This window comes from Aquarana catesbeiana, linkage group LG10 (genome assembly GCF_042186555.1).
Source record: "Aquarana catesbeiana isolate 2022-GZ linkage group LG10, ASM4218655v1, whole genome shotgun sequence".
Lineage (NCBI taxonomy): Eukaryota > Metazoa > Chordata > Amphibia > Anura > Ranidae > Aquarana > Aquarana catesbeiana.
In genome coordinates, this window is record NC_133333.1 from 25,582,270 (window position 1) to 25,609,017 (window position 26,748).

The window sequence follows — 26,748 nt, forward strand, 5'->3', positions numbered from 1 at the left end:
CATGTAATTTGACTTCAGGCCCTGTTCAGCAATGAGCCAATCACACAAGCTGGAAACACAATTTGTGCCCACTGCTGAGGCATGTTGGCCTGCTCAATCCAATAATGACTGTTAGTAGATTGTGGCAATGACAGTTTTACAGCAAGGCTCAACCAAGACAAATAAACCACACGGTGATGCCGAAACACACGTTGATGATGATAATTGAACATGCTGGAAACATATCTGCTGTTTATCCCTGGACACACCTGTGTGGTGAAGATGAAACACATCTGTTTGTGATGATGGAACATACTGATGGTGATCCTAACACATCTGCTGATGATCCCTGGACACATTTGTGTGATGATGATGGAGCACATCTGTTTGGATGAGGGAACGCACTGGTAGTGATCCTGAAACACATCTACTGATGATCCCTGGACATATCTGTGTGGTGATGATGGGACACTGTTTGGATGATGGGACATACTGATGGTGAGCCTAGAAAACATCTGCTGATGATTTCTGGACATGTGTGGGGATTATGAAAAACATCTGTTTGGATGATGGAACACAATGATGGTGATCCTGAAACGCATCTGCTGATGATAAATGGACACACTTGCGTGGTGATGATGGAACACCTCGTTTTGTGATGATGAAACACACTGATAGTGATCCTAGAACACATCTGCTGATGATTCCTTGACACACTTGCATGGTGATGACTGAACACATCTGTTTGTGATGATGGAACACACTAATAGTGATCCTAGAAAACATCTGCTGATGATCCCTGGACACACCTGTGTGGCGATGATGGAACACATCTGTATGTGGTGATGGAACACACTGATGGTGATTCTGGAACACTTCTGCTGATGATCCCTGGACGCACCTGCATGGTGATGATGGAACACATCTGTATGTGATAATGGAGCACACTGATGGTGATCCTGAAACACATCTGCTGATGATTCCTGGACACACTTGTGTAGTGATGATGGAACACATCTGTATGTGATGATGGAACACACTGATGGTGATGCTGAAACACATCTGCTGATGATTCCTGGACTCACTTGTGTAGTGATCCTAGAACACATCTGCTGATGATCCCTGGACACACCTGTGTGGCGATGATGGAACACATCTGTGTGTGGTGATGGAACACACTGATGCTGATTCTGGAACACATCTGCTGATGATCCCTGGACGCACCTGTGTGGTGATGATGGAACACATCTGTATGTGATGACGGAACACACTGCTGGTGATCCTGAAACACATCTGCTGATGATTCCTGGACACACTTGTGTAGTGATGATGGAATACATCTGTTTGTGATGATCTAACACACTAACAGTGATCCTAGAACACATCTGCTGATGATCCCTGGACACACCTGTGTAGTGATGATGGAACACATCTATATGTGATGATGGAACACATCTGCTAATGATCCCTGCACACACCTGTGTGGTGATGATGGAACACATCTGTATGTGATGATAGAACACACTGATGGTGATCCTGAAACACATCTGCTGATGATCCCTGGACACACCTTCATGATTATAACGGAACACATCTGTTTGGATATAGGAACACACTGTTGGTGATCCTGGAACACCCCTACTGCTGATACCAGAACACTGGCTGTGACTTAACAGAAAGTATCTAAAGAAGGATCTTCATTGCACGATCACGAGGTATCATTTTAGTGAAAGCTGCAGACTTATAAAGATCAAAAACAACTCTTTTCATGAAATGTATTTTCGGTGACTGGGTTTTAGAGCTACTCTCATTTCTATGGGATGGTTTTTACTCATCGCATGGTTGTAAACCAATAGGATCAGCTGACCTGTCCTGATCCTCACCCTCAGTGACAAGTACACAATGCGTGAACAAACTCTTATTCCCGGCGCCAATCTGAAACATTGTAATCCACGCTTTCATTTGCTTTGACATCGCTAACACGATGGAATGCGACAAAGTAACACAGGATTCATCCTAATCGTGTCTTTGACCACTTAATCTGGCACATCACAATGATACAAGCACTTTGTAGATTTTGTGGCTGCTATTACAAATGACCCCCCTCCCTTCGCCCAGCCTATCCGAATTCATTACAAGCTTACATCCCAGAAGGATTTGCGCAGTTCATTCGTCACTCAGATAGATGACAAGCTTTTGGCGCAGGTACCTCATTTCTAGGTGCTGGGCTCTAAATCTGTCCTCTGTCTCGCTCTGATGACTCAGATTACCGGCTATGAAGTGTGCCGGTACTTTTCAATAATAGGATCATAATCACTTCTCCAATCATAGGGCCTCTCCTGTCCTGACTTTACGACTTCACTCTGATGTCACTAAATGGAAAGGAGAGGCAAGATAGTCCAAGACAGTTAAAAAAAAAAAAAAAAAAAAAAGGATCCTTGCATTCATCAAATTGCAGCGTAAGAAGTGTTACGTACCACTGAAGGCATGCTAAAATGACACACAGGCTGAGAGGCCACTTCAGCAAACCTTAGGCCACACTCCCACTTAGCATTTATTAACCACTTCAGCCCCGGAAGATTTGGCTGCTGAATGACCATCATTTGCGATTCAGCACTGCGTCGCTTTAACTGACAATTGCACGGTCGTGCGACACTCCACCCAAACAAAATTGACGTCCTTTTTTTCCCACAAATAGAGCTTTCTTTTGGTGGTATTTGATCCTCTCTGCAGTTTTTATTTTTTGCGCTATAAACATAAAAAAGCGACAATTTTGAAAAAAAAACACAATATTTTGTACTTTTTGCTATAATAAATATCCCCATTTTTTTTAAAAAAGCACATTTTTTGTCAGTTGAGGCCGATGTGTATTCTTCTACATATTTTTGGTAATAAAAATCATAATAAGCATATATTGATTGGTTTGCGCAAAAGTTATAGCGTCTACAAAATAGGGGATAGATTTATAGCATTTTTATTATTATTTTTTTTTTTTTACTAGTAATGGCGGCGATCTGCGATTTTTATCGTGACTGCGACATTATGGCGGACACATCGGACAATTTTGACACATTTTTGGGACCATTGTCATTTATACAGCGATCAGTGCTATAAAAATGAATTGATTATTGTAAAAATGTCACAGGCAGGGAAGGGGTTAACTGTGTTCCCTCAGTGTGTGTTCTAACTGAAGGGGGGATGGGACTTGCTAGGGGAAGAGATATATCGGTGTTCATACTTTGTATGAACACACGATCTGTCACTTCTCCCCTCAGAGAATCGGGATCTCTGTGTGTAAACCTAAACACTTTCAGTTTGTATGCAATCAGGCAGGACCTTCTACTACATAGTTGAAGGTAAATCTAAAGGAAGTAGAATGAGAAAATTGTATAATGTATGGGCAGCGTAGAGCCTCGTACACACGGTACGATTGTTGGCAGGGGATTGTCTGTTGACAGACTGTTGTTCTAAAATCTTACCGTTAGTACGCTCCTTTTGACAATTGCTGTCCAACGTTCGGCCAACAAATGTTGGATGGCAGGCTTGTAAATTTTCGGCGGACAGCGGTTTGACGCTAGATTTTCGTATGGTCAGTACACAAATCCATCACACAAAAGTCGAAAGTACAAGCACACATGCTCGGAATCAATGCTCACCAAACACGACATTAGCAGAAGGGGCCCAAAGGGTGGCGCTCAAGAGCTGAAATTCCTCGTAGTACGTCACTACGTTCGTGTTTGTGGCGCGACAATTGTGTACCGTTAGTATGCAAGGCAAGATCCTGGCACACACCCTTAAGACAAAAATCAGACGCTCGGTTGGCCAACAATCGTACCGTGTGTACGAAGCTTTAAAGTGCAAACCCAAGAACTAAAATGATATATATGGCTGACTACTTGGATGTGCTGGCTGCATTCGTTTTCCTAAATTGTCTCATTATTTTCACCTGGTGTCAGTAACACTTCCTGTTTTTAGATGCACCTGTGTACAAAGCAAGGGCCATAAAGACATGGATGAGCGAGTTTTTGGTGGAGGAACTTGATTGGCCTGCACAGAGTTCTGACCTCAACCCGATAGAACATCTTTGGGATGAATTAGAGTGGAGAATGCTAGCCAAACCTTCTCGTCCAACATCAGTGCCTGACCTCACAAATGTGCTTCTGGAAGAATGGTCAAACATTCCTATAGACTCACTGCTAAAACTTGTGGACAGCCTTCCCAGAAGAGTTGAAGCTGTTATAGCTGCAAAGGGTGGGCCAACTCAATATTGGACCCTACGGACTAAAGCTGGATAAACATTATACAATTTTCTGCAGATATTTTTTTTTTCTTTAGATTTACCAAAACCATATAATATGAGGTCAAACCTAAACACTTTCAATTTGTATGCAATAAGGCAGGACCTTCTACTACATAGTTGAAGGTAAATCTAACATAAGTTGTATATATCCAGCTTAACTTTTTCTTACTTTCGGATGTCATTTTTCTCCCAAAAAAAGAACTTTTAAAAATTCCTAACGACGGTTCTCATCTTGCCTGTGGGCATGTGAAGCCCACAGGCGTCCTCTTCCGGGATATTGTGCCGTTGATCGACCAGCATGCACCGCCCATTGTATTGCCGATCTTGCGCATGCGCAGTAACCCTAAATCGGAGCGCCGTAAACCGCTCAGTTCCAGGATTGAAATCTCGCAATAACTTGCGCCAGGCCGCCACACTGACTCCTGGGAACAATGACACAAGCTCCCAGGAGCCAGTGCGGCTAATAGGAAATGACGACTTAGCCGCACTAATCCCGCCCATATCCGCAGGCTGTACATCCTGGAACACAAAAGGATAATATGAACAACAAAGGTACAGTGAAAAAAAAAAAAAAAGTGCCGTTTTTTCATTAGGACATTGCGGTCATCTCTTGAGATATTTTCATAAAATCGGGTGGAGCTCCGCTTTAAAGCCTTGTACACAAAATCCGATTGTTGGACGGCTGAGCGCCTGATTTTTGTCAAAAGCGCGTGTGCAGGATCTTGTCTTGCATACTAACTATCCGCAAATTGTCGTTTGACAAACACAAACGTAGTGACATACTATGAGAGTATAAAGAGGAAGTTCGCTTCTCAAGCTCCACCCTTTGGGCCCCTTCTGCTCATTCCATGTTAGTAGAAGTTTGGTGAGTGTTGATTCACGATTTTCAGATTGTACAAAACAAATTCCTTTTTAAAATATGTTTGGCATAACTACTTGCAAAGCAGCTTCATTATTATCCCATTAAAGAAGATGAGAATTTTGACATTTCATCAATTGCCGCGTCATGAATGTTAATTCTAGATTAGGAACGGTGGTTTACAAGACTGAACTCTTCCGGCTCGTTCCTCGATTCCGATCATGCGTGGTCGTACTTTCCACTTTTGTGTGACGGATTTCTGTACTGATCGTCCGCAAATCAGACGTTGAGTTCACATCAGATAAAAGTTTTCTAGCCTGCACATCCAGCTTTTTTCTGATGTAAAAGTTAAATGGTCTGTTGGTTGCACCGTACTGACGATCCGAAAATCCCCAGACAGCTCGTCTTCAGACTTTTCCCTTCTGATTTTCGGACCGCGTGTACAAGCAGAAATCAGAAGGGAAAATTCCTAAGACGAGCTGTCTGCAGATTTTCGGATCGTTAGTGCGGTGCATTCGACAGACAATATGACTTTTACATCAGACAAAAGCTGGATGTGCAGGCTATGAAATTTTTGTCGGATGTGAACTCAACATCTGATTTTCGGATGATCAGTAACAGAAATCGTCTCGCAAAAGTCGAAAGTAGAAACATTCATGATCGGAAACAAGGAGCAGAGAGGAAGAGTTCGGTCTTGTAAACTAGCGTTCGTAATGGAGAATTAACATTCGTGACGCGGCAATTGATGAAATGTCGAAATGCAGCGCACAATTCTCTTCTTCTTTAATGGGATAATAATGAAGCTGCTTTGCTGGTGATACCGATGGAGTTCTGCCAAACGTATTTTAACCACTTGCTGCCTGCCCACCGTCAAATGACGGCTGGGCAATGCGGCTCTTGTTCTGGGTGGACGTCATATGACGGCTCCCAGAATGGCCGTTCTCACGCGCCCATTGCAGGCGCGCGCCATGTTGCTGGGACACGGCACGACCCCGATCTCTGTAAAGAGCCATGGCTCTTTAACCATATGATCGCCTGTGTCCAATCACAGCCTGGTAACATGTAAACATGGAGATGCCGGTAATCAGCTCTCCCTGCCTCACACTGACAGAGTGTGAGGAGAGGAGAGACGATCGGCGGCATCTCCTCAAAGGGGACAGCTAGGTATGTAATCAGGGCACCGATTACAATAAAACGCCCACAGTGCCAGCAGTGAGTGCCCATCAGTGCCAGCAGTGAGTGCCCACCAGTTCCAGCAGTGAGTGCCCATCAGTGCCAGCAGTGAGTGCCCACCAGTTCCAGCAGTGAGTTCCCACCAGTGCCAGCAGTGAGTGCCCACCAGTTCCAGCAGTGAGTGCCCACCAGTGCCAGCAGTGAGTGCCCACCAGTGCCAGCAGTGAGTGCCCACCAGTTCCAGCAGTGAGTGCCCACCAGTGCCAGCAGTGAGTGCCCACCAGTTCCAGCAGTGAGTGCCACCAGTGCCAGCAGTGAGTGCCCATCAGTGCCAGCAGTGAGTGCTCACCAGTGCCAGCAGTGAGTGCCCACCAGTGCCAGCAGTGAGTGCCCACCAGTGCCAGCAGTGAGTGCTCACCAGTGCCAGCAGTGAGTGCTCACCAGTGCCAGCAAACAGTGCTCAGCAATCAGTACCCATTAGTGATGCCAGCCAGTGCTGGCTATCACCGCTGCCCATCAATACCTATCACTGCTGCCCATCGGTGCCCATCAATACCGCCTATCCGTGTTGCCTATCTGTACCCACCAGTGCCGCCTATCTTTGCCCATCAGTGCCACCCATCAGTGCCCACCAGTGCCGCCTATCAGTGCTCATCAGTGCCACATATCAGTGCCACCTATCAGTGCCCATAAGTGTGGCATATTCGTCCCTCCTTATCAGCACCACCTAATCAGTGCCCATAAGTGCCAACTCATCAGTGCCCATCAGTGCAGCCTATCAGTGCCCATCAGTGCCGCCTCATCAGCGCCCATCAGTGAAGGAGAAAAATTACTTATTTACAAAATTTACTGGCAGAAACTAAGTAAAACTTTTATTTTTTTCAAAAATTTTTTTTTTTTTTTTTAGGAAAAAATAAAAACCCAGAAGTGATTAAATACCACCAAAAGAAAGCTCTATTTGTGTGAAGAAAACGATAACAATTTCACATGGGTACAGTGTAGCATGACCGCGCAATTGTCATTCAAAGCGTGACAGCGCTGAAAAATGGCCTGGGCAGGAAGGGGGGTGAAAGTGCCCGGTATTGAAGTAGTTAAAAGGCATTTGTTTTGTACGATCTGAAATGCAGTCCGACTTCAGGGGCGACTTGACAGATATCTGTGCGGGTTCCTGCATAGATGTCTATGCAAATCGCCAAAAGTCGTACAGGAACTACTTTTGGCAATCGGTGCCGCACTAATTCGGACAGCGCCATTGCCGGCAATAGCTGCCGATTTGGCATGCGATTTGACATGTCAAATCACATGACAAATCGGCCTGATGTGAACGTGGGCTTAAAGTGTATCTAAACCCAAGAACTGAAAAGTCATATATTGCAGACTTCCTGTATTTGCATGCGGTGGCTGCGTTTGTTTTCCTAATTTTTCCTGTTATTTTCACCTGGAGATCCTGCCATAAACACTTCAACCTTTCTTTAGGTGACAACTCTTACTTTACATATCTATGGAGGAGCAGTGTTGTCAACCTAGGACAGGAAGTGTGTTATGGGAAGGAGAGGTGTTCACTAGTCCTTTCTCCAAAACAAAGAGAGATGTTCAGAAGTTCACAAGGAGAGAACGACTTTACTCTGATGTCATTGAATGTAAGGGAGAGGAAGGATAGTCTATTCGAAAAAGGTCTTTGCGTTGACCCCGGTTTATAAAATTGTAGCACCACATAAGCGTTAAACATAACGACAGGCATGCTAAAATGGCACACAGTGATATTGGTTGAGAGGCCACTTTAGCATGCCTTGAAGTGTATCGAAACCCAAGAACAAAAATGCACAAAAAAAAATATAATTTAGCAGCAAGACACTTCCTGTCCTAAGGTGACAACGCTGACTCACTGTATTGTATCTATGAAGGCGATTGTCACCCCCCCAAGGCAGGAAATGTGTTAGAACTCCTGAACACTCTCTCCTCTTCTCCAAAACATAAGGGGGGTGTTCTGTAGTTCACAAGCGGAGAAGGACTTTACCTTCATGTCTGAAGATCCCTCTGGCCCCTTATTGTACCAGCAGGGGTGCTATACATCCAGCCAGACCAGCCGTAAGGTCAGCATGACGGTGGAGCGCCCCTACTGGACACCGATAAGAACTGATACTACACTTGACCTTAGCCAAAGGGCCGAGAACCCTCCCTTTCTCCATCCAAGGTCTAGTTATCTCTAGTTCAAGCTCACTTCACATTGTCATAAATGCTATTACAATTTAATGAATCAAGGCCGTTGTTTTAGAAGATGAAAGAAATCTGACAAACTATTTTAATCTGTACTTTGCTGCAGTTCACTAATTAGATAAAATAATATGTTATTACCGAGTCTGTCAATGATCAGACTATTTAAAAATGTAACTTTAAAGACTAATTTTAATCTGCTTATATTTTACCTTCATTGGTTCCTGCTTTCCCCTCTTATTAACACGATAATTACTTCTTTTCATTACTTACTTTATTTTAGATTCATATTGTTCCTTCACTGGGTTTATGTACTTCTCTATGCAATGCTGGCAGATCATGGTTGGTGAGAGTCTGAAGGAGTGTATATTCCATTGAAATTAAATCCAATGAGGGAAGGGGCGGGCTCGGGGACAGTCAGACTGGCTGGGTGTCCTCCAGCCAGGAAATGAGGCAGGCTCTATCTGATTTGATTCAAATGCACATTGTGAGAAGCTCACAGTGTGCAGTGAAATCAGAGTAAGCCATTTCAGACCAGGAGAGGAGCCGGTACAACTGTGGTTTACAACAGATTTAGACAATGGTTTAGCACAGTTTTTTTTTTTCAGAGAATGGGTGCAGGTGCCCCTTTCTGAGTCACCCCTTTTCTCTGTCCCTACCCACCTCCGAGCACCATTCCTTGGTTTCATCCCCTAACCACCTCAGAGCACCATTCCTTGGTTCCATCCCCTACCAACCTGCGAGCACCATTCCTTGGTTCCATCCCCTACCAACCTCCGAGCACCATTCCTTGGTTCCATCCCCTACCAACCTCCGAGCACCATTCCTTGGTTTCATCCCCTAACCACCTCAGAGCACCATTCCTTGGTTCCATCCCCTACCAACCTCCGAGCACCATTCCATGGTTTCATTCCCTAACCACCTCAGAGCACCATTCCTTGGTTCCATCCCCTTACCAACCTGGGAGCACCATTCCTTGGTTCCATCCCCTACCAACCTCCGAGCACCATTCCATGGTTTCATCCCCTAACCACCTCAGAGCACCATTCCTTGGTTTCATCCCCTACCCACCTCTGAACACGATTCCTTGGTTCCCCCCCTACCCACCTCTGAGCACCATTCCTTGGTTCCATCCCCTACCTACCTGCGAGCACCATTCCTTGATTCCATCCCCTACCCACCTCCAAGCACCATTCCTTGGTTTCAACCCCTACCAACCTCCGGGCACCATTCCTTGTTCCATCCCCTACCCACCTCTGAACACGATTCCTTGGTTCCACCCCCTACCCACCTCTGAGCACCATTCCTTGGTTCCATCCCCTACCCACCTCTAAGCACCATTCCTTGGTTCCATCCCCTACCCACCTCCGAGCACCATTCCTTGGTTCCATCCTCTACCCACCTCCGAGCACCATTCCTTGGTTCCATACCCTACCCACCTCCGAGCACCAATCCTTGGTGCCATCCCCTACCCACCTCCGAGCACCAATCCTTGGTGCCATCCCCTACCCACCTCCGAGCACCAATCCTTGGTGCCATCCCCTACCCACCTCCGAGCACCATTCCTTGGTTCCATCCCCTACCCACCTCCGAGCACCATTCCTTGGTTCCACCCTCTACCCACTTCTGAGCACCATTCCTTGGTTCCATCCCCTACCCACCTCCAAGCACCATTCCTTGGTTCCATCCCCTACCCACCTCCGAGCACCATTCCTTGGTTCCATCCCCTACCCACCTCCGAGCACCATTCCTTGGTTCCATCCCCTACCCACCTCCGAGCACCATTCCTTGGTTCCATCCCCTACCCACCTCCGAGCACCATTCCTTGGTTCCATCCCCTACCCACCTCCAAGCACCATTCTTTGGTTCCATCCCCTACCCACCTCCGAGCACCATTCCTTGGTTCCATCCCCTACCCACCTCCAAGCACCATTCTTTGGTTCCATTCCCTACCCACCTCCGAGCACCAATCCTTGGTTCCATCCCCTACTCACCTCCAAGCATCATTCCTTGGTTCCATCCCCTACCCATCCCCCAGTAATACCCTTTTAGACAATACAGAAACAAGTATCATTTTGTGGTGCTAAGTAATTCGTATGGAATTTGATAGTTGTAACAAGAAAAGCAGTACAATAGATTGGCTGCAGCCAGTAAAAACAATAGAGCCCCCACCAGCAACAATAGATCTACCTAACAACAATGGACCACCCGTCACAACCCCCCCCCAGCAACAACAGACTCCCAACAGCAACAACAGATCTCCCAGTAGCCAGCATTAATAGACCCCTCCCTCAACAGTAGACCGCCCAGCAATATAAGACCAACCTGCAGCAACAAAAGGCCCCCCACCAGCAACAATAGACACCCCTGCAAAAATAGATCCCTTCCAGCTAGAATGGATCCCCCAGCAGCAATCATCAATAGAACCTGCAGCACACCCTAGCATCTCTTGCCTTTACATACATTCAGTGCTGGAGGTGCCGGAACCCCCGTTACCGCTGAATAAAAGCCCTGGTCATTATAATAGGAAAAGCAGTAAAATGGATCCCATGTAGCCAGCAACAATAGACCCCCAAAGCAAAAACAGATCTCTGCTATAATAGACACCCCCAACAATAATAGATCCCCCAGCAACAATAGACCGCTTGCAACAAAATGCCACCTTCAACAACAGATCCACCCCAGGAAAAATATACCCACCAGCAGCAATAGATCTCCCAGCAGCCTGCATTAATAGACCCTCCAGCAGTCAACAACAATAGACCCATCCCTCAACTGTAAATCGATCCCAGTAACAATTGACCACCAACAACATAAGACGGGGAGGGGGGAGGGGTGTCTTATGTTGCTAGTGGGCCAGTTGTTGCTGGGGAGGAGGGGGGGCAGCAACAATAGACTCCCCTCTAGCAACAATAGATCCCCCCAGCAGCTGGCATCATTGGACCCTTCAGCACACCCCACTACCCCCTGCCACTGCATACATTCAGTGCTGGAGGTGCCGGAACTGGTTCCCCCCGCCAAAAAATAGCCCTGGTTTAGAACCTTAAATCCTTAACCCAGCTTTAAGGCCCTGTTCACATATTGGGTAGCGGGAACATACGACTAATGTTGCGTGATTGTTGCTTAGCGCAATTTTTAAATAAGCGTTTTGCCGTGATCACTGCACCACAATGGTGGCAGGATCACACCGCGTATGGGGTGCCATGAATAATAATGGAAACCCAAACGCATGTTGCGCGTTTTGCCACGATTTAGAATCATGGGCGGAATCGCGCGATTCCACCTGCAAATCCAAATTGTGTAATGTGAATGGGGGGTGAAAGATGTTCTTCTGGCCTCTTCTGCTGGCTCCTAGATGATGTTACCCTGAAGTATTAGGCTGCATTCACAACTGCGCGTTATTGCGCACGCTTCAGAAACGCGCTGCAAACACAGATCCCGTTTGCCGTGCCAATAATTGTTACTGGCTCCCCAAGCGCGGGTAGCAGATGCGCATTTTTCGGTGTGACAAAACGCGCTACAAATGGGCCAAAACGCGCACTGAAAAAAAACGCCTGAAAATTTATGGCTGAAAAGGTTGTGGAGATTGCTTTGGTGTGTTTGTCGAACGTAAGGCAGCCAATTCAAGTGAATGGGCTACCGTAGGCACAATGGACATCAACACGTAAAATTCACAAAAATAAATCATCGAATTACAAGCGGGAAGCGAGCACAGATGACGTTCGTTCTTTCTTTCTTTCTTTCTTTCTTTCTTTCTTTCTTTCTTTCTTTCTTTCTTTCTTTCTTTCTTTCTTTCTTATTTTTTCTTCCATCAAATCAACATAATTTCATGTCGATGGCTTTGTACTGACGAATGATGTTGGTAGGCGGTAATTGCTCGGATCAACAGCCCTGCAAATGTGTGCTGCAGAACTCTTAATTGGAAATGCGATCTTTCATTTTCCCTGTGTGGTGTCATTAAATCTGGGTCGTTTCTTGTCTAAGGGTCACCATGCTCAATACAATCGAACCGTACAATCAAGTGTCCTGTAGGGCTCCTTCACATGTAACGTTGTGGGCGGTAAAACCTCATGGTTGAGCCGTAACTTTACTGCCTTCCCAACTGCTAACCCCTTCAGTAGGTGAGGATGTACACATGCCATGGCCATAATGCTTTGCAGCTGGAATTATAACCCCTAAAGTTTTGGCGGATGTAGCGAATGCGCCACATTCACGTGAATAGGGCCGCTCTACCAGCACCCAGCAACTGCATGTCATGCCGGCGGTTGGGGCCCCCTAGTGCGGGAATCAATGGGTTAAAGCTGATACAACTGTAAGTTATGATCGCATTTTAACCCCTTTACGACCGCCTAATACATATGTGTGGCAGCAAAACGGTGAGCTTTAACACCCACATGCTGCACATATGTAAGGCTGGGTGGACGATGTTTCTGTGCTGGGAGCGCGCTCGCTGCATCCTCCCAACACCGAGACTGAGCTGTCAAAGAGAGCTCTTGTTCCTTGCTCCTGATCATGTGACCACTGGGACAGTCAATCACATTGTTTACACGATCGGCCAATCTTGGAGTTCAGAACTTTTTAATGGGACACTGGGACAGGCAGGAAAGGACTTCCCCTCTGTGTGGCATATCAATCCAATGGGTTGTTGACTACAGATGAGGAGAGATTGATCAAAAAAGAAGTCGATCGTTTCTTGTAGGGTGTATGGATATAATTAGGTCCCAGTCACACCTACACGTAGCGGCAACACATTTTTTTGGTGCAACAAATACGCTCTCCCACCTTTTTTGGGGCGGTGAGCTTTGCGCATAATTTAACAATGCGTTTGTCACACGTTTTGTTGCGCAACAAAACGCGTGTTTCCTAGTGCCTTGGCACTGTAAGTGTGACGTCTTTCACAAATTCCGAGACCACGCGCAGAAACACGCGTTTCTTTTACAACGTGTTTGTCACACGTTTTGCCACGCAATAAAACACATGTTTTCCAGCCACGTTTGGGACACCATTAATAGATCATGGTACTACAAGTGTGGTTTATGTTTTTTGCCCAATCGGGGGAATGCTCGCAGAAATACACGTTTCTTTTACCATGCGTTTTGCTGCTTTTGTGCATGTTTTGTCACACAACAAAATGCGTTTCCTAGCTGCTTTCAGGGTGCCTCTTAACAGCTAATGGCACCCTGAGGCACACCTCTTAATCCATGCGCCCGGCCCATAATCTACATGGAGGGCACCAGACGCATGGATTTCAGTGGGGTTTTTTTGATTTCTTTGAAGCACATGATTAGAGAGTGAGGCTCTAATTGGATTCAAAAAGGGTGGCCCACTCAGTTGTGTGACATTAGCAAATTAATATTCGCTAATGTCTTCCTGTTTCTCCTCCCGGCCAATCAGGAAGCGGTTCCTGAGACCCAGTTGGCCAGGAGGAGAAGCGACCACCGGGACTCGGGGGGGGGGGGACCGCCGAAGCCACGACCTGGATGGGGTAAGTGCTGGGCTGGCAGGGCGCCTGACGGGTGAGCGAAGCAGCGAGCGATCATTCGATGTGGAGGGGGGGTGGGGGTTGGGGGTAAAGTGGCGATCGAGTTCCAGGCGTGGGGGGTGGTTGGCTGGCTTGGGGATGGTTGGTCGGCTGGCTGGGTGGGGGCCCCCTGCCCCCCCCCCCAAGAAAATTGAGCACCAGCTTCCACTGAGATTGGTAATCACTTCAATGGGATGCCCTGTGCGTGTTTGTCACCCAAAATAAGCTCCCGCTCTTTTTTTGGGTGTCAAGCTTAGCACAATTTTTAAACGTGCATTTTGCCATGATTGCTGCCCCACAATTGTGGCAGAATCTTACCGCATTTAGGGTGTCATTATTAATGATGGCACCAAAATTCATGTTGTGCGTTTTGCCACGATTTGGAATTGCGCATTTCTGTCTGTGATTACAAATCACCTAATATTGAAGGGGCCTTACTGCATGATAATGCATTTCAAGTATAAATCCCATTCTTTCCCATGGGGCTGGTTCACAGCTAGGTGGGCAACACAGGGGCTTAGTGGTCAGTCCTCCTGCCTTGTAGCAGTTGGCCCATTGGGTTAAGTACAAGCGATGGCTCTACCTGTATGGAGTTTGCATGTTTGCAAAGATTTCCTTCCACCCCTCCACCCCCCCAACAGATGTGTTGGAAGGTTGATTGGCTCCTGTTTAAATTGGCCCATCAGTCAGGGACGGTTATGAACGCACAATGTGTGTAAAGTGCAGCATAAATTGTGGGCGCCATGGAAATGCCTGTAATAAATAAAGAATACGTCTAGGCTGAATAGGAAAGGGAACTCTATGGGCCCATTCACACCTACGCATGTGCTTATCCATTACTATTTTGAAAGCTGTTCCTTATTATTTCTGAGACATTATCAGGGATTCCTATCAGACACGCTCCAACTGTGATTCATGAAGCTTCAAGGGCTTGCAAAGTAACAGGTTTGTTTTAAAGAGACGCCGTCACCTGTCCATGCCAATGACAGTGCATTGTGATAGCCCACTCCCCACCCATCCCAATGACAGCGCCACTAGATAGCCCACTCCCCACCCATCCCAATGACAGCGCCACTAGATAGCCCACTCCCCACCCATCCCAATGACAGCGCCACTAGATAGCCCACTCCCCACCCATCCCAATCACAGCGCCTCAAGATAGCCCACTCCCCACCCATCCCAATGACAGCGCCACTAGATAGCCTACTCCCCACCCATCCCAATCACAGCGCCTCTAGATAGCCCACTCCCCACCCATCCCAATGACAGCGCCACTAGATAGCCCACTCCCCACCCATCCCAATCACAGCGCCTCAAGATAGCCCACTCCCCACCCATCCCAATGACAGTTCCTCTAGATAGCCCGCCCCCCACCTATGCCAATGACAGTACCTCTTGATAGCTCGCCCCCCACCCATGCCAATGACAGTACCTCTTGATAGCCCACCCCCCACCAATGCCAATGAAGGTACCTCTTGATAGCTCACTTCCCACCAATCCCAATGATAGCACCTCTTGATAGCCTGCTCCCCACCCATTCCAATGACAGGGCCTCTTGATAGCCCACTCCCCACCCATTCCAATGACAGGGACTCTTGATAGCCCACTCCTCACCCATTCCAATGACAGCGCCTATAGATTGCCCACTCCCCACCCATTCCAATGACAGCGCCTCTAAATTGCCCACTCCCCACCCATCCCAATGACAGCACCTCTTGATAGCCCGCTCCCCCCCCCCATCCCAATGACAGCACCTCTTGGAGGGAGTCAGATACGCCTCACAAGGTATAATATTTCACACAGAACAAGAACTTGGCGGTCCGGCGCTTTAATACTCCTCACCGCACTATGAGTCCGATAAATCGTCGAGAGGTCGCGACAGGGAAATCATGCGCCAAATTGTCACAAAAACGTTGCAAAGTCTGCCAGGTTTCCTATTATGTCACAGTGGCCACACTATATAAGGAGTCCTGTGCCACCTACTTACACTTCCTGATGACGTCATTAGGACGAAACGTATGTGGAGCCCGTCACACAACATTTCCGGCCACTTCTGGTTTTCGGCTGATCAGGCGGTGGAACGTACGCTGTTCGCTACATGTGGGAGCAAGCAGCACGGCAGCTCCATACTTCACCTGACATTGCTGAGCCTGTTACCTGCAGTGCCGAGGATAGGCACTTATAAAGTAAGCGGCTACTTGGCCTGCTGTTTTTATATGTTTTTTATAATAAACTGAATCACACTATGGTATCGCTTTTTTTTTTTTTTCCATAAAAATTTTTATTGAGGTTACATGGAACAGTGCATAAATTTAGAACAGTACAGCAAAGTTTTATGCGAGATTCCAAGAAAAAGAGAAAAAAAGACATAGATACATCATAAGGAGTAGATGGTTATCAGGTCTATATGTAATCCAACTCCATAGTGAAGCCGTAAAAGGTATCTTAATGGGAGTGTTCTTGTAAAGTATTGGTAAAATGCGGCAGAGGGAGAAAGAGAAAAAAAAAAGAAAAAGGAAGAAAGAGAGAAAAGACAAGAGAGGGAAAGAAGAAGAAGGAATAAAACAAATAAAAATAAAAAAAGGGGGGGGGGTGTGGGGGGACAGAATTTCTCATAGCCAGTGACCGTTTTCCATTATAGCCTTCCTGCTCAGATCTGTTATCTTTTACTGCCTCCACCTGAGAGGTAGTTTTGGTTTATGAGTTATGGACTTGGAAGCGCTGTGTAGATTTAATGTGGGTCCAGCATGCCCATGTTTTTGTAAATTTTTGGATGCGTTCTTGGGAAATGTGAACTAGCTCTTCCTTTTCTTCTATTTCAGAGATCCTCAAGAACCATTCTCCAATCGTCGGGGCGTGTGTGGATCGCCAATGTACCTGAATGCATAGTCTTGCTGCGTTTACTAAATGAATGGCCAGGGACTTAAAGTATTCAGTTTTGGTTAGATGTGTGTGGTGTAGAAGGTACTGTGCCGGGGAATAGTCCAAGGTGTACGTAATTATATGTGCAATGAGTTCATGTACCTCCTTCTAAAATGGCTGAAGGGAGTCACAGTCCCACCAAACGTGGAGCATGGTTCCCTTTGCTTTACCACAACGCCAGCATGTATCTGGGATAGATGGGGGAAAATTTGTGTAAGCATGCTGGGGTCCTGTACCAGCGTGTTTCAATTTTGTAGCAATTTTCCTGAATGGCAACATTGAGGTAACCCTTGTGGGTATATTCATTAATGAGGGTCCAGTCATCGTCAGTGAGGGAGATCTGAAGATCAGATTCCCATGCTATGCGTGCCGAGTCTGGGGTGTTTGGGGGGGGTCATCTATAAGTATGCTATATATATGTAAGAAATCAAGTGTCTCTGTGGGGGAGATTTCGTACATAATGATTCAAATGGTGTCAATGGTCTCGTCCATGTTTCCGTCGGGGCCTGAGAGGAGAGGAAGTGTCGTATCTCCCTGTATGTCCAGAATGGGAAGGAATTGGAAATGGACATAGATACCAGGTCCTCGTATGAGCGAGGGGGACCGCGAGAGAAAAACTGATGTGCTAGTACTTTATCGTGAGGCCATTCCTGGCTTAGAAAAGAACCGGAGACTCCCGGTATAAAACTGAGGAAACCTCTTTAATGTAGTTAGGGGTCCCGGTGTTGAGGAGAATGTTACAGTTTTTGTCGCTCGCCCAGGTATCGCTTTTTCTACCTTTTTTTCAGAAATTTTGGCGGAGCCCTTTTTTTTCTGGATTATCCACCTGACACCAGTAAAGACCACAGACCACGGTCATGCAAAGCCCCACCTGACCTATCTTTTTAATTAAAGAGGTCATGGTGGTTTGGTAAGTAGGATACTTACCTATACTCACCGGGTGTTGTTCTATCCAAAGTCGCTAACTGGCAGTGGTGATGGTGTGAAAGATCAGATTACCTCACATAATATATGGACGTTTTGCCCTTGTCATTTTTCTGCCTGTTTATTGATGCACATTGCACTTTCATAATTGTTTGTGTCCAGCGATCATTTATACCTAAAAAATGGTGCATATGATGGTTTAGCAGTCCAGAATCTGTGGATGCTCGGTTTGAAACATTTGCAGGCAGATGTGTGTTATGTCTGCTAGGAGCACCATATATATGCTGGCTGTTTACTGATGCACATTATACTCACTATTATTTTCCATGAATTTATGATTATATTTGTACAGTATTGTACACATTTGATTATAAAATACTAAGCACAAGCACTTTATTATTATACCTATATATCATTAGCGCCCCCTTTACCACTATACATCCCCCCCCCCCCCGCGCCACCTACTGCCTGGTGCACTCATGCGCTTAAATGCTTTTCAATATTTTGTACAAATTGCAACATTTCCCGTAAAACATCACAAATAAGCGTTGTTCACAGTTTACAGTCCCCTGACAGCCTGACTTAAAAACTAACATATAGTCACTCACGGCTGTACACATACAGTGTCCACAATGCTGTGCTTCCTGACCGCGGCAAAACATAAACAGCATGTCGTTTTCTGTGGGCGGAGCCACTGCTGAATGCAACTAGTTCAGGTAAATGGGACCTCAACATTGTGGCATGATAGTGTGACAAATATGGGGTGGTGAGGAGGCGACATATCACCTTCTTTCAACCTGTCAAACACCTCTGAAAAGCGATATGAGTGTGGATCACTATTCAGAGGAGTCGTAGTCATGTTTTTTTTTTCTTGCTTTGTATTGTTTAAAACACGCCCTAGGGTGAAATGTACTTCAGGAAAAAAAGCTTTTGTCCAGGACAGGGTTACATGACATCTTACAGCATAAAGCCCCCAGCTGAAACTGAGTTTATTTAACGCTTACCATGGCATTTCACGCAAACCATCCTTGGTCGATATAGAGGAGGTCCTGAATATAATTCATGGTGTTGTGTGTCTGATTCTGGATAGGACCCCAGCAGGGAGAGGGTTAATCCTGCAGCTAAATTCATTCAGTTCAATTTCCCGGTCAGCATATCATCGTTCAATAAGTATAGTTCAATCCAGAACTGAAGCATCACTCCGTAATATTTGAAGCGTAACTCCACTTTTGTTGAACCCCCCCCCAGGGTGATCTGTGTACATTGCAAGTATTTTAACAATCATTGTTGGAGATTCCTATCTTTTGTTATTCTGAAGACATCCCTGTGTGTTTCTCTGTGTCCATGTGGGTGACTGAATCTAATGGGAGTGGTTTCATGATGAACAATCAGTTGTGCACCTGCAGGGCTCTAATGGGGAAAGCTGCTGGGTTTGCATCCCTTTAGATGTGTTCCTATTGGGAGTAGCTCACCAAAAATTATTTTTTCATTCCAGGGGGTGCGTGGAATCTGACTTGTTAGTGTAGACGTTTGGTAAAATCAGTGAGCCAATCACACAAGCAGGAAATGACATATCTGGGGGTGGGGGGTCTGTACACATTCTGTGTACAGAACACCTCTAGGTAGCCATATTGCATTGCATTTTCAAAGAATTACAGCTGCCTTTTTAATAACAATAAATTACAATATGACTTGTGTCGCAATTGTATACGCTATATTATTTTTTCTTTATTTGCTATTTTGTTGCCCACGAAAGTGGAGTTACCCCTTAAGTGAAAAAAATGCTTTGTTCCAGACATAAGTTGTTTATAAGACATAAGTTGTATATAAAAGCCACACACGTTTTGGCTACCCTCTCCCTTCGTCAGGGCTAACAGAAACTAAGAAGTAAAATATGATATGGGATCGACAATCAGCAGCTGGTTCAAGTATAGACTAATCATAAGTAAAGGGTTAAATATACCTCACATTGTCATGTTCTTCTCTCAGAATAAGCATCCAAAGGGGGAGAGATCCAGGAGGCCTCAGGGAGAAAGGTGTTACATAATCTCTTACCTTAGGGGTAACGGCAGCCAGGTAAGGGGTTCTGCAATCCCCAGCACCTGACAGAGGTCTCTACCCCCTGGAATAAAAGGGGTTACTCAATCCCCAGCATCTGGCTGATGTACCTACCCCCTGATATGTAAGGGCTTACACAATCACCAACACCTGGCAGAGGTCCCTACCCCCTGGCATGTAAGGGGTTACACCCCCCCCAGAACCAGGCTCACATCCCTACCCCTTGGCATGTAGGTGTTACACAATCCCCAGCATCAGGCTCACATCCCTACCCCTTGGCATGTAAGGGGTTATGCAAGCCCCAGCACCTGGCAGAGGTCCCTACCCCCCTGGCACATAATGTAAGTGGTAGTCCAGTGAATGGGCCAAACTATTGTAGTTCAGGCCATGTTCCACCAAGGAGGGAAACTCTCTGTGCATCTAATACCTGTGTATTTCTTTGACATTGTGTTTCTATTTACTTAGAAATAAGTATTTTGCATCTTATTAAAGTTAGTTCTTGTCTTATTCTGGATTTACTGTTGACCTAAATGGACTTACAGACTTAGTACAGTCAACCTGAAAGATACCCACACACATGAGATGACAGTCACCCAACCCGGTTAATTTTTGGATGGAACCAGTGTTGATCTGATCTTATATCTTTTGGAGGCTTTTCACTTATCTCTTCCTTCTTACCCTTTCTACTCACATAATCATAAACATTTGACTGAGATGAACCTTTATGTAGTTGACAGGTGATGGTGGTGCCTGAGGAAGGTCAGATTATGTATGCACATTTCCCCAATTTGGGAGATCTATGGGCTCCTTTAACTTGTCAGCTCTTTTTAACTTTTAAAAAGCAGAAGTCCTCCCAAGAAGGAGACACCTCAACGTAATAAGCAGAAAACCTTCTATGGGTACGCTCCTGAAACTCCGGGAACTATTCTGATGACCACCTTCCTGTCCAGTGGTAGTACCCCAGTGGCCCATAATGGCACTCTCACATAAATATGAACATTTGACCAAGATGAACCCTTATGGACTTGACCAGTGATGGTGGTGCCTGCCTAAAGAAGATCAGATCATGCATGCACAATTCCCCAACTTGGGAAGTCTACAGGCTCCTTTAAATGGACTTGTCAGCAGTTTTCAACTTAAAAAACAGAAGTTCTCCCAAGAAGGAGACACCTCAGTGTAATAGGCAGAAAACCTTCTAAGACTTCTGCTCTAAAACTAAGGAAACTATTCTCATGACCATCTGACCATCCAGTGGTAGTACCCCAGTGGCCCATAACAAGGCTTACACACAAATATGAACGTTTCACCAAGATGAATATTCGTGGACTTTTCAGTTGATGGTGGCACTGGCAGGGCCGCTGTTAGAAATTATTGGGCCCCGTACAGCCTTCCTGATGGGCCCCTTCAACTCCGCCTACACCCCACCTGAGTACTCCTCTTAATCTAATTCACTATTTCTTTTTCCTGATATCCCTAATTTCTGGGGAAATAGTCTTAAGGCCACCTGCCTGTCCTGTGGTAGTGGGCCATAACGTCACTCTCACACAAAATGAACGTTTGACTGAGATAACTGCTTATGGTCTTGGTGGTTGATAGTTTCGGTAGAGCCCATAGGAGGTTAGATTGTGTGCTAATCTCACCTTAATGTAGACCTGTCAGCACTGTTCAACGTTTACATAGGAGCAGTCCTTCGAAACAGGTAACAGCATGATTAAGGTCTGATCATTCACACACATTTCCCCAACCGGGGAAGTCCAGATGCCCCTTTTAAATTGACTTGCAGCACTTTTCAACTTCTAAAAAGCAGTAGTCCTGCGAAAGAGGAGACAACTCAACATAATAGCCAGAAACCCTCCTATAAGTACCTCTCTGAAACTAGTTTCACTTTTTTTTTTTTTTTTTTTTTTTTGCTGATCTCCCCAACTTCTCGGGAAATATTTTAATGACTGGTGACTAATGACCAGTGACTAATGTCCATCTGCCTACCCAATGGTAGAGTCCCCAGTGGCCCAATATGGCAGTCTTATTGGACAAGAGAATGGCAGTTGATGGGGCTTCGCCCTGAAGTCAGGAAGGCCATGCTCCAGTAACAAAGTGAAATTAATTTCAGAGATGCGCACAGAGTGGAGTTTTCCATTAGAGGTAATGATGTGATAGGAGCTAGACTGGACTTTTTTATTTTACAATGCAATGGGGTTGATTTACTAAAACTGGAGAGTGCAAAAATCTGGTGCAGCTCTGCATGGTAGCTTCTAACTTCAGCTTGTTCAGTTAAGCTTTGACAAAAAAAAAAAAATGGAAGCTGTTTGGTTTCTATGCAGAGCTGCACAAGATTTTGCACACTCCAGATTTAGTTAATCAACCCCAATACATAGACCAATTCACACCGATTTGTGTTAAAATGTATGGAAAACGCATGTAGAATTTCCATCCATTATAGTCGCTTTTACCACGCGCTGATGTCCGTTGAAATACATTTTGAGGTCCATTCACATGGATGCACATCATTATGGGGTGAATAGGACAACTTGGAAACAATTGTTTTTCAGATGATCGTAATGCTTCAAATCCTTCTTTCTGCAGCTTGTATTCATATATCTACGTCATCCATATCTGCTCATTCCATATGTAACCCATGCTTCTCGGCATCACAGTGATTGTGCTTTACTGCTCCTATTGCTCAGTTCCAGTCTATGAGTCTGCTCTGGCTCATCGATTACAATAGGTTCTCAAAGTGTCTCCCAATAGGTGTTTAGCAGAGATCCTGGCTCTACTGCCTAAATAAATATCCGCTGGTGGAAGACTCTTTAAATCACTGGATGCTGTGCCCATAATGAGAGAATATGTTGCTGTTACAGAAAAGAGATCAGCACCATCACAGAAAGATTTCCTATCAAGCTGAGAAATTCCCACACATGACATCATAAGTTCTCATTATAGGGGGGAGGAGGGGCTGAGCCATTCCTGACCACCCAATGAAACGCAGGCAGGAAACTATAAAACAGCAAACAGAATGTGAACATTGCTTTAAAAATTCCTTTCGGATAAAAATTACAAATCGAGAATTCTGAAGTTATGGCACCTGTGTGGAGGAAAAATGGTCTTTGATGAACCTCCCTCCTGAAAATACTATTGGCCTGGCTGTCTCTGGCTTCCATGGATTCTGATCTGGTGATGGAACTCCTGACCTGCATCCTTGGTCGTTGACTCATGAAGCTGCTGGATCAGCCAGGCAACTAGCATCTTCAGAAGGAGAGGTCAGCCATTGCAGCCGCTATCAGCCTCTGAGCTCAGGTTTCCTTTAATTAAGCTTGCTGTAATGTCCTTTCCTTCCCCTTAATGACCTGAGTGACATCAATCAGTGCAGCTATTGCATTGCCTCAGTATGATCTGCAGCGGTCAGAGCCAGCAGCCTGCAACCCGGCTCATTCATTTCTATTGTGAAACTCAAGTGACCAATCAGAAATCATCTCTCTGATGATAGGACTGACATCTCATTGGTTACTGTGGGTTGCTACACTTTGCACCTACCAAGGCTGTTATGCAATACTCAGCAAGCTATGGGTGACTGGGTACACGTACATGAAGAAGACGTAGATGTTGGCCACACATACCCTGGGGACACTGGAAAAGTTGTATTTTGTAAAAAAATGTAACAAATCGTAGGAAGGATTATCTGATGACCCCAACATCGATTTCACAGGGAGTCCCCAGGGAGAAAAGTGCTATAGAAATATTACTATTATTAGTTTTGATACGTTATTATTATTTTTTATATATTATTATTATTATTATTGCTATTTTTTATTATTTTTACAATTATTATTATAGCCACTTTATTATTATTATTATTATTATTATTATTATTATTATTATTATTATTATTATTATTGTTATTATTAATTATTGTTATTATTTTTATTATTGGAATTATTGTTGATATTTTTATTATTTTCACAATTGTTATTATTGCTACAATATTTTATACTTATTACATTTCTTCTTGTCCATCTTCTTCTCTTATTTTTACTGTTTTATTATTATTATTATTATAACAATTATTATTATTATCATTACTATTTTTCTAGTTGTCACAATTCTTATTCTTGTCCTTCATCTTCTTCTTCTTATTTTCACTATTTTTATTATTATTACTATTCTTCTTATTATTCGTTTTTATTAAAACATGATAGTGATCAACATGATCTATAAAGGGTTAAAACAAGCCCAAGGAAGTATACATGGGAGGTCCCATAAAATATTTAAGTCTTGTCCAGTTTTGAGTCCCCGCTTCCTCAAAAAAAAAAAATCCCCCCCTCCCATCATCATCATCATCAGTAAATCTGGCATTTAAAGGGTCAGGCCCTGCAGTTCTTCGAACTACGCAGAATTGCTGATCAACACACAACATTTTATAATTACTTAGTATCCTCAGATTAACCCCTCGCTGTTGCAAATCAATGCCTTCCATATGCATGAAATCAGTTGATAAGAAAATATGAATCGGCCCCCGACATCAAATCCATCCAGATGCCGAGAGGCCATTGGAAACGCGTAGCCCTATGCAGGGGTGCACAGACACAACAAACACCTAACAAGCTGGATGGTAACGGCGCTGGATGTGTTGACATCCAAGCCTGGGCTATAGGACCCTTTACTAGACAGGCCGTCCATTGTAGTCTACTCCATGTACAGGGTTGCAGAGACATCACTGTGAATGCAGACAGCTGCAATAACTCAGTAGGATAGAGTAATGTATAGACACATATTGGAGTTGCAGATGGGAACTATACAGCTCTATAGATACGCCAGCCATTAATGTTCCCACTCCGGAACAGATGCTGTACACAGCAGGTCCTACATGCAGCTGCAATACATACATCCTATTAAGAATAACACCCCCCCCCCCCCCATCCATCCCCATCATCTCCTCCTCTGTTCCCCATCTAGGGTCTCTTAGCAGGATCAAAGGTCAGCGCAGACCCTGCCTATTTGTCTTCTGTCTCATTGATCCAACAGCATGTCATCAACGCGGGGACTATGGAGGCATCGCATTAACCCTTGCACCGCCTGGGGCCAAGGTACAGATCTGCAGGGAGAAAGGATAATTAGAATGTCAAAGAAGAGAAGAGGAGGGGATGAGGGGGGGGCTCAGTGATTGCAGAGAACCCCCCTTCCAAAGCCCCCTTCTCCGGTCCTTATGACTTCATTAATCCATGTCTTTTATTTTAACCTTTGACTTATGATCAAACTGGTACGTGAGCTTTCCAAAACGCTTGACCACCCCCCCTTCCCCCTCCAACCGCCCTCCCCAAAAGAAGGTACTTGGCAGAGGCTGTGTTGGAATCCCTACTGAGGCATCCCGGTGTTCACTGCATCAACTCCTCAAAGCCAACCATGTTATGGACCACCAGACATTGACTCCTCAAAGCCAACCATGTTATGGACCACCAGACATTGACTCCTCAAAGCCAACCATGTTATGGACCACCAGACATTGACTCCTCAAAGCCAACCATGTTATGGACCACCAGACATTGACTCCTCAAAGCCAACCATGTTATGGACCACCAGACATGGACTCCTCAAACCCAACCATGTTATGGACCAGCAGACATGGACTCCTCAAACCCAACCATGTTATGGACCAGCAGACATGGACTCCTCAAACCCAACCATGTTATGGACCACCAGACACGGACTCCTCAAACCCAACCATGTTATGGACCACCAGAGTACCAACAACCCCCCCACAATCATCCCCCTCCTGCTCAACTTTCCAGCTAATGGCAAAAATGAAAATTGAAAAAAAAAAAAAAGGGCTCCCCCCCCCACCACCATCCGGAGATTTAACTACTGCCAGAAACTATTTCATTCACAAATCTAAAGGATGCCTGTGCCGGGGTCGTTGGACCGAGACAGGGGACGCCACGGCGATAAATAAGCAACGAGGTCCCAAAAGCACTACATAAGAAGGGTCATTAAAATGTGGTACCTTCTGTCAGCATCACCGTGACCGCCAGGCTGGTCAGGATCGCTCGCAGGACTGTCGTCTTCATTTTTATTCCGCTTCTCGCTGTTCTCCGGCTGTCCTTCTTCTGTTCCCTGCTTTATTTTCGCTCTCTCCTTTTTTTTTTTTTTTTTTTTTAATAATTCGCTCCTCGTTAACCCAATCCCCCCTCCCCTCCCTCAATGTTCCAGTACGGTCGCTCTCAGCGTTGGGAAGCGGCGAAGGACGGAGGAGAGTGCAAAGCCTCCGTGCAGGGATTGATGGAGGAGGATGGAAGGAATTGTAGACTGGGAATCTGTATCAAGCCCCCCCCCTTCCTTGCTCTCTCTCTCTCTCTCTCTCTTTTCCTCTGCCTCTCCTATTTTCCTCTCTCTCTCTCTCTCTGAAAGCCCCCTCCTCCGATTCCCCTTTCACCCCCCTTTAACACACACATACAAACAGACACACACACTCTTCCATTGCCTTCTGCAAACCATATGGGCTTTCTGACAGATGGAAGTTGAGTGGCAGGGCCAATGAGCCAATCAGGGCTTGCGTCGGACAGGGGCTTGCCTCTCCGATGGCAGTTGGTGGAGCCAATGAGAAGGTGTTGAGGTTTTGGTTGGAAAAAAAAAAAGAAGAAGAAAAAAAAAAAAAGGGAAGTATGATTTGGTGGGCTTCCTGATGCTTTAACTTCATCCATCCACAAGGCTTTTGTTACTGCGGTACTGGAATGTGTAGGCTGCCCCTGGCCTCTCTCTCTCTCTTTTTCTTTTTCTCTTTCTCCTTCCCTCTCTCCTCAGCATCTT

The 26,748-nt window shown here is 45.4% G+C and overlaps 1 protein-coding gene across 5 annotated transcripts in view; it reads right to left on the bottom strand.

The window, feature by feature from the left end:
- Nucleotides 1–26,502, bottom strand: part of IGLON5 (IgLON family member 5) — an 859,278-nt gene extending 832,776 nt beyond the window's left edge. For 2 of the 5 annotated variants that reach the window (XM_073601836.1, XM_073601837.1), the window contains exon 1: nucleotides 25,946–26,502. In XM_073601836.1, the coding sequence (XP_073457937.1) occupies nucleotides 25,946–26,009 (64 nt within the window). In that variant the 5' untranslated portion in view covers nucleotides 26,010–26,502. The remainder of the gene's footprint in view (nucleotides 1–25,945) is intronic. The other 3 variants (XM_073601840.1, XM_073601839.1, XM_073601838.1) reach the window with 3 other exon arrangements.
- Nucleotides 26,503–26,748: the final 246 nt, after the last annotated feature.